The sequence below is a fragment of the Nymphaea colorata genome, chromosome 6, assembly GCF_008831285.2.
Source record: "Nymphaea colorata isolate Beijing-Zhang1983 chromosome 6, ASM883128v2, whole genome shotgun sequence".
NCBI classification, from domain to species: domain Eukaryota; kingdom Viridiplantae; phylum Streptophyta; class Magnoliopsida; order Nymphaeales; family Nymphaeaceae; genus Nymphaea; species Nymphaea colorata.
The window spans coordinates 6991887-7004458 of NC_045143.1; the positions used below are offsets into that span (position 1 = coordinate 6991887).

General features: G+C 41.5%; 1 protein-coding gene across 8 annotated transcripts; it reads right to left on the minus strand.

Annotated features, from left to right (window-relative positions):
* Positions 1-928: 928 nt before the first annotated feature.
* Positions 929-11891, minus strand: LOC116256037 (putative leucine-rich repeat receptor-like serine/threonine-protein kinase At2g19230). Of its 8 annotated transcripts, none has more exons than XM_050078518.1 (9): positions 9783-9919; positions 5569-5935; positions 3666-4206; positions 2928-3391; positions 2033-2165; positions 1878-1949; positions 1699-1770; positions 1534-1614; positions 929-1443 (listed from the first exon to the last, which is right to left on the minus strand). In XM_050078518.1, the coding sequence occupies exons 2-9, from the start codon at positions 5639-5641 to the stop codon at positions 1251-1253; spliced, it is 1629 nt and encodes a 542-aa protein (XP_049934475.1). In that variant the 5' UTR covers positions 5642-5935; positions 9783-9919; the 3' UTR covers positions 929-1250. The 8 variants fall into 8 exon arrangements, with proteins under 8 accessions (XP_049934475.1, XP_049934474.1, XP_049934473.1 ...); XM_050078517.1 differs by lacking the exon at positions 5569-5935 and adding an exon at positions 8627-8993; XM_050078516.1 differs by lacking the exons at positions 3666-4206; positions 5569-5935 and adding exons at positions 6726-7266; positions 8627-8993.
* Between the last annotated feature and the right edge of the window lie 681 nt (positions 11892-12572).

Below are 12572 nucleotides of genomic sequence, written 5' to 3' on the forward strand. Positions count from 1 at the left end.
ATTAGTCGACTCATTCAAATAATCGAATTGAGTTCGAGCTCAACATGTAACTGATGAGTTGAACTTGAACTTTAAACAAGTCGATATATTCAAACGAGTTTATGAGTTTGTCATGCCTTAATCGAGTCGAACTTAAGTTTGTCCAGCCTTAATCAAGTCGACCTTGAGCTCAACAAGTAACAATGAATATCAATTCTATTCAAACGAGTTTATCGAACCTTAATCGAGTCTAGATCTAGCTCAACATGTAATTGTCGAATCGAGTTGCTTCCGTCGAGCTATTCTCTAGCTCAAACCGAATCGAGCTCGAGGTTTCATTAGTCAAGCCGAGCTCAAGCTTACTGAACTTGAGCTTGACTTGGCTCATGTTCACCTGTTTATAGTCATGAAATTATTGGTTGTTTGATGATCTCCAAACGAATCACCAAAATTATACCTATTATTTTTTGGCTAATAAAGATGAGGGCTTAACCCTTTTACCTTTGGGTGAGCAGGAAGTTAACAACCTATTGTTTAAAAAAACCCAAAAGACTCTTTTATTTCTCTTGCCTCTAAAGTTTAAGACTGTATGAGAACTAGGTGAAATATGACACACCTTTTAACTCAAGGGTCATGATGAATCCAAAAGAATAAGACATACAACAATCAAATAGTAACATGATTTCTACGTGCCCTCCATGCCTGCCCAACAAGCTATACTATGCCTCTTGAGGGCAGGCACCACTTTTCCTTGACAGGAATCGCCAAAGAGCGGCTTATACCATGCGTCTACGCTGTTGCACTTTGCAAGCATTAGTCACATAAGAACTAAAGCAGATACGGTGAGGGAGAGCGCTGCTGTGAGGTGGCATTGTACGAGAAATTAAAGAAGTGCAATTACAAAAGGTTTCACCACCTTTATGTGGCAGAATTAAAAGTGCAATTACACTTAAACTTGAAAATGATTAAAGTCCACAAAAACCTGTTTAACTGAATATATAATACGATCCATAAGAATTAAACACTAAAATGCTTGAAATCTCATAGGTCATAGAGTTCTCAACCACACAATTTACTAGCGCCCTGTTGTCTGCGATATGGTTCTCGTTGACGTTCTAATAAGAGCTCGGCTTCACTGTTCAGGTCTCGTATACAAAGAAACAAACTTGTCCATCCGCAGCAAATGGGGAAAAATAACCAATACATGTCTTCTAAGCACACAGTTCAAGGAATCAAGTCACCCTGTTTTCTTGTACATATTGACAACCAATTCAGGACGATAGACAGCTTGCCAAAAGAAGATATATCGCCACTGAAATTGCAGTTACAGTGTAACTGTTCTTGAGACCAGTTGCAGAGTTACTGCCTTTGCTGCCCGCCGTAGCGCTACTGCTACTGCTACTGTTGCTGCTCTCTTGTTGGTTGCATCCATCTTGTTGGCAAATTAGAGGATTGTTGTCAATCCTTTAAATGGTGAAAAATGAAAAAGTTAGTCCGACCTTCTGGACGAAAAATATGTGTAGTATTTTTTGAGCTTCTTAGATTGCGACAAACCTTAACATGACTTCTCCATTCTTCACTTTTTCCTGCAAGCCATTGGGGATCGATCCAGAGAGACTGTTGCTTGATAGATCTCTGAATTGAAGCAATAATTGCCATGTAAAAAGAATTACTGATATCCACTACTGAACCAGCACCTTAATTTGAACCAGTACTCACATGTTGATCAAATTGGGCATCTCCTGTAGGAATGGTGGCACTGGTCCCTGCAGGTTGTTCCTTGATAAGTTCCTGAAATAAGATGAGGAACAGAAAAAGCGATCATGTTTGTGTCGATGTGGTTGCTACCCAGAAATTTAGGTTCGCAATCTAAATATCAAATTCAGTCATGGACTCACAATGTCTTAAGCTCAGTCAGTTTAGAAATATGGTCGACGATTTCGCCACTTAGCCCACCATTAGAAAGATCCCTGAAAATGAATTTTCCTCAAATATAAATGAGTTGAGAGGGAAATTTCATACGAATCATGTTCTGAAGGGACAAAGTTCTTACAAAGTCACTATCCATGGTCTCGAATCATTGCCACAGGTCAAGCCATCCCATGGAGAATTGTCAGGAAGACAAGGATCACCAATCCAATTTCTCTTTAGTTGATAGTACTCTTTGATGGCCGTGATAGCAGTAACTGCCCAAAAGAGTTTGAAAATTTCCAAAAGTGGAAGAATTAAAAAGTAAGAACCATCAATCAAAACTTTGAACTAGACATCGTTATGTGAGCGAAATTGCCAAAGCTACCCGACAAGTCCACATACCATCAGAGAGAATAAAAAGAAACTTCCATACAGATTGTGGGGTGTGCAAAATTGTAAATACATTGGAACCTTATTTCCGTCTGAATTTCGGGCCTCCATACAGAGCCTAAAATACTGCTAGGCTGCTCAATTCTACCGACCTGAGCTGCACTCCAGTTCTGATCTAGGCAAGTTGTGAAATGAGGTAAACTTCATGATGGTGAATAGTCTGAAACTATTTACTTCACTAATAAAATATGGTTGTCGAGTCTTCTAGTTTATTTTCCCTAGTCAAATGGAACCGGATGATCTTCAATGGTAACTTTTCAAAGTTTTTTTGGATTCTGCAGTGCAACTGGCCCAAGCTTAGAAGCAGAAGGGTATTCTGAAAGGTACAAGAGGAAGGCTTTCCTGCGAAAATTGTGAGAGCCACTATGACTTCAATTTATTCCTTCGGTTCGACCCCTGTTTCTGGAGGACGTACATTTTTTGTAGTTCTTCCACGACGAATATGATATTGATGATGGTCATAATGATGAAGCAAAAGAATGGGAAAAAAGGGAAACAAGAAAATGGAAAGAAAAGCAAAGAGGAGAATAGGCTAGTTAATAGACTATCAGAAAAAAGAGCTAGTTAATAAGCGTCGTTGCACACACCATCTCCGGCATCAGTAGTAGAGCCACTGAGAGTCAGGACTTCGTACACCTCGAAGGAGTTGAGGACGGCGCCCTCGTCCGAATCATTGGCCGATTGTATGGAGAATGTAAACTGGGGGGCGCTTGAGGGAGAGGTTGAGTATAGAATACTGGGCGAGAGGTTTGAAACGTTGACCTCACCCCAGTATTGCCCATTCTCGAGAACCTGCATTTGCCTCTGTGTACCAGACAACGTCGGCAATATGTCCGCGAATTCCAAGAAAACATAGAAGCTACGGTCGGCTCCCCCAAGCCAGCTGATGTTTATTCCACCAAGCTGGTAGACAGCAGTCTGCATTACAACAGAGGGCAACGCAAAGAATGGGCTCCTTTCACTCTCCACTATCTTCTCACTGGTGTTGTAGGGTGTCCCGTATGAATCGTAGTCCGGCGTCCATATACGATCGAAGCGGTCATCTGGGTACCTGCGATGGGGTATTTGGCAGTTGCAGTTTCAGTCAACTCCTCAAACAACGATGCCAGAATTTGAAAATTCAAAACGACGCAGCATTTTAGTTTTTGCGTGAGAAACTGATATTGACATCATCAATTTTAGCAAGGCAAGACTACAGAAAGGGCAACAGGCGTTACAAGCCAAAAAGGACTTCAACCAGTTATCTCAGAGACTAAATTGTAAGAAGGAAAATTGAGGATGTTCGGTAAACTCTGTAGAAGAACAAGAAAAGAAAAGAAATGCACCTCACGTATCCAGTGGCTCCAAGATTTACTCGTCGGAAAGTTGTTAGTGCAACCAAGGCAGAGCTATTGGCAGGTGCGTAGACGTCATCAGTCAGTGGCCGGAGCTTCAAATAAGAAATGAAAGGCGTTCCGCCTCCCGTTTCGACAAGACATAGATGGGTATAAGATGCTTCTGCTTGCACAATGATCTCGGACCTATATTGATGAGTTACGTTGTCCAATTTTATGTTGTCCCACAAGTCCACGCCCAGGTACAAGTCGAAACTTGGGGGAGTGTTGAGCCCGTCATAATTGCCATACATGAACGCCACTCGAATGAAGTACCTTGCCCCAATTGTAGCCGGAAAATAGTAACAGTTTCTTGTGTAATTTGGGAATGCTCTCACCGTCTGGTATCTCTTGTTCGTCTCCTTTAACTCAGGATCAACTTGCCTGTTGACTCCAGTGTCTACAAACCCATCATCAGACACGTATGTGAGATTGTCATTCTCATCAACATAACTTGGACTCTCAGTCAGCCCGCAGTCGATGCTTATAAACCCTGCCACATATAATTTTCGAAGGTATTAGAGGCGTCAAGAATTTTCTCTATCAAAAGAAAACGAGCAAGAGCACACCTGCTTCTTAGTATTTATTTAACCCCCTTCTTTCACCGCCAGCACACACACACAAGGAAGAGAGAGAGAGAGAGAGAGAGAGAACATAATGGGAATTCATTAACACAATTGAATGATGAATAGTCACCAAGAAACAAAAAGCAAAAAATCAGCAAAAAACAAAAAAATAAATAATAAATAAATAAGCCACAAAACAAAGAAAAGAAGAAAGAATGATGAAAAGAAAGATCGAAAAACTAATATGTGGCTAGGCGAAGTGCAAGATGCATATCAGCCTTTACCAAGTAGTTAAACAGAGTCTGCTGATGCTGCTGTATCTCTCAACATCCTATTGCGCTACTGTCAAATCCGCTACCAATAATTGATAAGCCATGGCCGTTAGATATATTACAACTCCAGAAGCGGGTCGTCCCCCCGGGTTCCACCACCAACCAAGTGAGATATATTACAACTCCAAACTCTTGCTCTTTCTCTTCATCGAATGTAGACAAATAATGGTACACTCTTTTCTTTTGTGGGTTGAAGGACGACCTGTTTGATTTTAAAACTAATGGCGCTTCCAATAAAACTTATGAAATGCATTTACTTGCCAGATCAGAAAAAGTTATTGGCTCCTCGTGGACGGCTTGGAGAGAGAGAAAAGGAAATATTTTGTTTAGAAAAAAAAAATACAGAATGGTGATGATTTAATGAACCTCAGTAACTGCTGATTGCTTCAACTTGGGGTTCAGAACAGGCAACAACAGGGAACACAAACGGGGAGCTGAAGGAAGCTCCTTCCTGGAATGGAAGCTGCAAGGTGTAGGTTGAACTTGACTCCTGAATTACAATTCAGCAGGTGGTGTAGGCATCTACTGCAAACAAATGGCTAAGCATTACACCCAGAAACAAATTTTCTCCACTGGCGCTCCCCATCCCTCATTTTTTGAGAAGATTATAGCCCTTACTAAACTGGACTGTAGGCTTCTACAGGCTCGGAAAGATTCCTGGTGGTTGTTTCTTCTTGCAGAATGCATGGAAACGAAGTTCAGATTCTGCAACGGAGCCGCTAAAGCTCATAAACTAGTAGAAACCAAGACCAACCCCCAGTTTTCGGAACCAGGAAAAACATTTCGTTTCTTTCTGATCTTTTGGAAACCATTTTCGTAGTTGATTCTTCACCTGCTAATTGCCTGAATTCATGTGTACTTGGTAAACTTTTACATATATCACTGAGTAGACATAGTAGAATATGTGATTCCAACATGGCTACACCATGCAGAAGAAAGGAGACAGAAAGTCCTTACCTGTCTGTGCTCCGACGAGGAAGAAAAGGGCAGCACTGCAGAGGAGAAAGAAAAGACCACGCCGACCCATCATCACCTCCGATCGACGCCTCAATTGTCGCAAGAAAACAGAATGAAGCACTTCGCTTTCTTATGTATGGACTAGAGGTGGAGAGGTCAAGATCTCCACACCAAGCAAACGGAAGATGACCGGAATTCAAAAGCAGCTAAGTCCACTACAAGTCTTTTGCAGATGGTTGCCCCTTGATGGCAGTCTTCAATTGATGATTCCCACAGCATTGAAGCGATCTGTGAAGTTGACTCATTCTGCAGGAAGCTGCATGCCTTGACTTGGTCCTACCACTTTAAATGACTACGTGTAATGACACTGCATAGACGTTGGGTTAACAGTTGGCCAAGTCTAATCCTTTCATCTTGCAATTTAGATTTTAAAAGTTCTCGTTCACTAGAAATCGTAAAATTTACCAATTTAGTGAGAAGCAAGGCCTGAAGCAGGGGCGAACAAACGAGACTAAATTATAAATTTATATTGAAAAAATATTTTCTAAAACTAAGGGACCAGGCTCAAAGGATGACCCACTCACTCACTTGAGTGAGGGGGCCAAGAAAAGAGGAAGGGCACCTGACCGTTTTTGAATAAAAGAAAGAGGGAACGAGAGTACCCTTCTCGAACTGAACTCTCTTGACACCAGCAAGAGGGGCAACGTGAGTATGTGCCAACTGTGAAGGAAGGAAGGAAGAAAGAGAAGGAAGAAAGAGAAGGAAGAACAAGGCAGTGGGCTTGTGCTCAGTATGAGTACATGTGCAGGGAAAGGAAATGAAGAAAACAAGAGGAATGTTGATGATCTCTTTTGTAGTTTTTGTAGTTTTTTTTTCATGTGTTCATATTTTGTTAGGAAGATTTATGCTATTTTTTGCAAGAAGAATAACACATATTGATGTCATTGAAAATTCAAAACGACGCAGCATTTTAGTTTTTGCGTGAGAAACTGATATTGACATCATCAATTTTAGCAAGGCAAGACTACAGAAAGGGCAACAGGCGTTACAAGCCAAAAAGGACTTCAACCAGTTATCTCAGAGACTAAATTGTAAGAAGGAAAATTGAGGATGTTCGGTAAACTCTGTAGAAGAACAAGAAAAGAAAAGAAATGCACCTCACGTATCCAGTGGCTCCAAGATTTACTCGTCGGAAAGTTGTTAGTGCAACCAAGGCAGAGCTATTGGCAGGTGCGTAGACGTCATCAGTCAGTGGCCGGAGCTTCAAATAAGAAATGAAAGGCGTTCCGCCTCCCGTTTCGACAAGACATAGATGGGTATAAGATGCTTCTGCTTGCACAATGATCTCGGACCTATATTGATGAGTTACGTTGTCCAATTTTATGTTGTTCCACAAGTCCACGCCCAGGTACAAGTCGAAACTTGGGGGAGTGTTGAGCCCGTCATAATTGCCATACATGAACGCCGCTCGAATGAAGTACCTTGCCCCAATTGTAGCCGGAAAATAGTAACAGTTTCTTGTGTAATTTGGGAATGCTCTCACCGTCTGGTATCTCTTGTTCGTCTCCTTTAACTCAGGATCAACTTGCCTGTTGACTCCAGTGTCTACAAACCCATCATCAGACACGTATGTGAGATTGTCATTCTCATCAACATAACTTGGACTCTCAGTCAGCCCGCAGTCGATGCTTATAAACCCTGCCACATATAATTTTCGAAGGTATTAGAGGCGTCAAGAATTTTCTCTATCAAAAGAAAACGAGCAAGAGCACACCTGCTTCTTAGTATTTATTTAACCCCCTTCTTTCACCGCCAGCACACACACACAAGGAAGCGAGAGAGAGAGAGAGAGAGAGAACATAATGGGAATTCATTAACACAATTGAATGATGAATAGTCACCAAGAAACAAAAAGCAAAAAATCAGCAAAAAACAAAAAAATAAATAATAAATAAATAAGCCACAAAACAAAGAAAAGAAGAAAGAATGATGAAAAGAAAGATCGAAAAACTAATATGTGGCTAGGCGAAGTGCAAGATGCATATCAGCCTTTACCAAGTAGTTAAACAGAGTCTGCTGATGCTGCTGTATCTCTCAACATCCTATTGCGCTACTGTCAAATCCGCTACCAATAATTGATAAGCCATGGCCGTTAGATATATTACAACTCCAGAAGCGGGTCGTCCCCCGGGTTCCACCACCAACCAAGTGAGATATATTACAACTCCAAACTCTTGCTCTTTCTCTTCATCGAATGTAGACAAATAATGGTACACTCTTTTCTTTTGTGGGTTGAAGGACGACCTGTTTGATTTTAAAACTAATGGCGCTTCCAATAAAACTTATGAAATGCATTTACTTGCCAGATCAGAAAAAGTTATTGGCTCCTCGTGGACGGCTTGGAGAGAGAGAAAAGGAAATATTTTGTTTAGAAAAAAAAAATACAGAATGGTGATGATTTAATGAACCTCAGTAACTGCTGATTGCTTCAACTTGGGGTTCAGAACAGGCAACAACAGGGAACACAAACGGGGAGCTGAAGGAAGCTCCTTCCTGGAATGGAAGCTGCAAGGTGTAGGTTGAACTTGACTCCTGAATTACAATTCAGCAGGTGGTGTAGGCATCTACTGCAAACAAATGGCTAAGCATTACACCCAGAAACAAATTTTCTCCACTGGCGCTCCCCATCCCTCATTTTTTGAGAAGATTATAGCCCTTACTAAACTGGACTGTAGGCTTCTACAGGCTCGGAAAGATTCCTGGTGGTTGTTTCTTCTTGCAGAATGCATGGAAACGAAGTTCAGATTCTGCAACGGAGCCGCTAAAGCTCATAAACTAGTAGAAACCAAGACCAACCCCAGTTTTCGGAACCAGGAAAAACATTTCGTTTCTTTCTGATCTTTTGGAAACCATTTTCGTAGTTGATTCTTCACCTGCTAATTGCCTGAATTCATGTGTACTTGGTAAACTTTTACATATATCACTGAGTAGACATAGTAGAATATGTGATTCCAACATGGCTACACCATGCAGAAGAAAGGAGACAGAAAGTCCTTACCTGTCTGTGCTCCGACGAGGAAGAAAAGGGCAGCACTGCAGAGGAGAAAGAAAAGACCACGCCGACCCATCATCACCTCCGATCGACGCCTCAATTGTCGCAAGAAAACAGAATGAAGCACTTCGCTTTCTTATGTATGGACTAGAGGTGGAGAGGTCAAGATCTCCACACCAAGCAAACGGAAGATGACCGGAATTCAAAAGCAGCTAAGTCCACTACAAGTCTTTTGCAGATGGTTGCCCCTTGATGGCAGTCTTCAATTGATGATTCCCACAGCATTGAAGCGATCTGTGAAGTTGACTCATTCTGCAGGAAGCTGCATGCCTTGACTTGGTCCTACCACTTTAAATGACTACGTGTAATGACACTGCATAGACGTTGGGTTAACAGTTGGCCAAGTCTAATCCTTTCATCTTGCAATTTAGATTTTAAAAGTTCTCGTTCACTAGAAATCGTAAAATTTACCAATTTAGTGAGAAGCAAGGCCTGAAGCAGGGGCGAACAAACGAGACTAAATTATAAATTTATATTGAAAAAATATTTTCTAAAACTAAGGGACCAGGCTCAAAGGATGACCCACTCACTCACTTGAGTGAGGGGGCCAAGAAAAGAGGAAGGGCACCTGACCGTTTTTGAATAAAAGAAAGAGGGAACGAGAGTACCCTTCTCGAACTGAACTCTCTTGACACCAGCAAGAGGGGCAACGTGAGTATGTGCCAACTGTGAAGGAAGGAAGGAAGAAAGAGAAGGAAGAAAGAGAAGGAAGAACAAGGCAGTGGGCTTGTGCTCAGTATGAGTACATGTGCAGGGAAAGGAAATGAAGAAAACAAGAGGAATGTTGATGATCTCTTTTGTAGTTTTTGTAGTTTTTTTTCATGTGTTCATATTTTGTTAGGAAGATTTATGCTATTTTTTGCAAGAAGAATAACACATATTGATGTCATTGAAAATTCAAAACGACGCAGCATTTTAGTTTTTGCGTGAGAAACTGATATTGACATCATCAATTTTAGCAAGGCAAGACTACAGAAAGGGCAACAGGCGTTACAAGCCAAAAAGGACTTCAACCAGTTATCTCAGAGACTAAATTGTAAGAAGGAAAATTGAGGATGTTCGGTAAACTCTGTAGAAGAACAAGAAAAGAAAAGAAATGCACCTCACGTATCCAGTGGCTCCAAGATTTACTCGTCGGAAAGTTGTTAGTGCAACCAAGGCAGAGCTATTGGCAGGTGCGTAGACGTCATCAGTCAGTGGCCGGAGCTTCAAATAAGAAATGAAAGGCGTTCCGCCTCCCGTTTCGACAAGACATAGATGGGTATAAGATGCTTCTGCTTGCACAATGATCTCGGACCTATATTGATGAGTTACGTTGTCCAATTTTATGTTGTTCCACAAGTCCACGCCCAGGTACAAGTCGAAACTTGGGGGAGTGTTGAGCCCGTCATAATTGCCATACATGAACGCCGCTCGAATGAAGTACCTTGCCCCAATTGTAGCCGGAAAATAGTAACAGTTTCTTGTGTAATTTGGGAATGCTCTCACCGTCTGGTATCTCTTGTTCGTCTCCTTTAACTCAGGATCAACTTGCCTGTTGACTCCAGTGTCTACAAACCCATCATCAGACACGTATGTGAGATTGTCATTCTCATCAACATAACTTGGACTCTCAGTCAGCCCGCAGTCGATGCTTATAAACCCTGCCACATATAATTTTCGAAGGTATTAGAGGCGTCAAGAATTTTCTCTATCAAAAGAAAACGAGCAAGAGCACACCTGCTTCTTAGTATTTATTTAACCCCCTTCTTTCACCGCCAGCACACACACACAAGGAAGAGAGAGAGAGAGAGAGAGAACATAATGGGAATTCATTAACACAATTGAATGATGAATAGTCACCAAGAAACAAAAAGCAAAAAATCAGCAAAAACCAAAAAATAAATAATAAATAAATAAGCCACAAAACAAAGAAAAGAAGAAAGAATGATGAAAAGAAAGATCGAAAAACTAATATGTGGCTAGGCGAAGTGCAAGATGCATATCAGCCTTTACCAAGTAGTTAAACAGAGTCTGCTGATGCTGCTGTATCTCTCAACATCCTATTGCGCTACTGTCAAATCCGCTACCAATGATTGATAAGCCATGGCCGTTAGATATATTACAACTCCAGAAGCGGGTCGTCCCCCCGGGTTCCACCACCAACCAAGTGAGATATATTACAACTCCAAACTCTTGCTCTTTCTCTTCATCGAATGTAGACAAATAATGGTACACTCTTTTCTTTTGTGGGTTGAAGGACGACCTGTTTGATTTTAAAACTAATGGCGCTTCCAATAAAACTTATGAAATGCATTTACTTGCCAGATCAGAAAAAGTTATTGGCTCCTCGTGGACGGCTTGGAGAGAGAGAAAAGGAAATATTTTGTTTAGAAAAAAAAAATACAGAATGGTGATGATTTAATGAACCTCAGTAACTGCTGATTGCTTCAACTTGGGGTTCAGAACAGGCAACAACAGGGAACACAAACGGGGAGCTGAAGGAAGCTCCTTCGTGGATTGGAAGCTGCAAGGTGTAGGTTGAACTTGACTCGTGAATTACAATTCAGCAGGTGATTTAGGCGTCTACCGCAAATACATGGCTAAGCATTACACCCAGAAAACAAATTTTCTCCACTGGCGCTCCCCATCCCTCATTTTTTGAGAAGATTATAGCCCTTACTAACCTTACTAAACTGGACTGCAGGCTTCTACAGGCTCAGGAAGATTCCTGGTGGTTGTCTCTTCTTGCAGAATGCATGGAAACGAAGTTCAGATTCTGCAACGGAGCCGCTAAAGCTCATAAACTAGTAGAAACCAAAACAAACCCCCAGTTTTCGGAACCAGGAAAAACATTTCGTTTCTTTCTGATCTTTTGGAAACCATTTTCGTAGTTGATTCTTCACCTGCTAATTGCCTGAATTCATGTGTACTTGGTAAACTTTTACATATATCACTGAGTAGACATAGTAGAATATGTGATTCCAACATGGCTACACCATGAAGAAGAAGCAAGGAGACAGAACGTCCTTACCTGTCTGTGCTCCGACGAGGAAGAAAAGGGCAGCACTGCGGAGGAGAAAGAAAAGACCACGCCGACCCATCATCACCTCCGATCGACGCCTCAATTGTCGCAAGAAAACAGAATGAAGCACTTCGCTTTCTTATGTACGGACTAGAGGTGGAGAGATCAAGATCTCCACACCAAGCAAACGGAAGATGACCAGAATTCAAAAGCAGCTAAGTCCACTACAAGTCTTTTGCAGATGGTTGCCCCTTGATGGCAGTCTTCAATTGATGATTCCCACAGCATTGAAGCGATCTGGCAAGTTGGCTCATTCTGCAGGAAGCTGCATGCCTTGACTTGGTCCTACCACTTTAAATGACTACGTGTAATGACACTGCATAGACGTTGGGTTAACAGTTGGCCAAGTCTAATCCTTTCATCTTGCAATTTAGATTTTAAAAGTTCTCGTTCACTAGAAATCGTAAAATTTACCAATTTAGTGAGAAGCAAGGCCTGAAGCATGGGCGAACAAACGAGACTAAATTATACATTTATATTGAAAAAATATTTTCTAAAACTAAGGGACCAGGCTCAAGGAGGACCCACTCACTCACTTGAGTGAGGGGGCCGAGAAAAGAGGAAGGGCACCTGACCGTTTTTGAATAAAAGAAAGAGGGAACGAGAGTACCCTTCTCGAACTGAACTCTCGCGACACCAGCAAGAGGGGCAACGTGAGTATGTGCCAACTGTGAAGGATGGAAGGAAGAAAGAGAAGGAAGAACAAGGCAGTGGGCTTGTGCTCAGTATGAGTACATGTGCAGGGAAAGGAAATGAAGAAAACAAGAGGAATGTTGATGATCTCTTTTGTAGTTTTTTTTCATGTGTTCATATTTTGTTAGGATGATT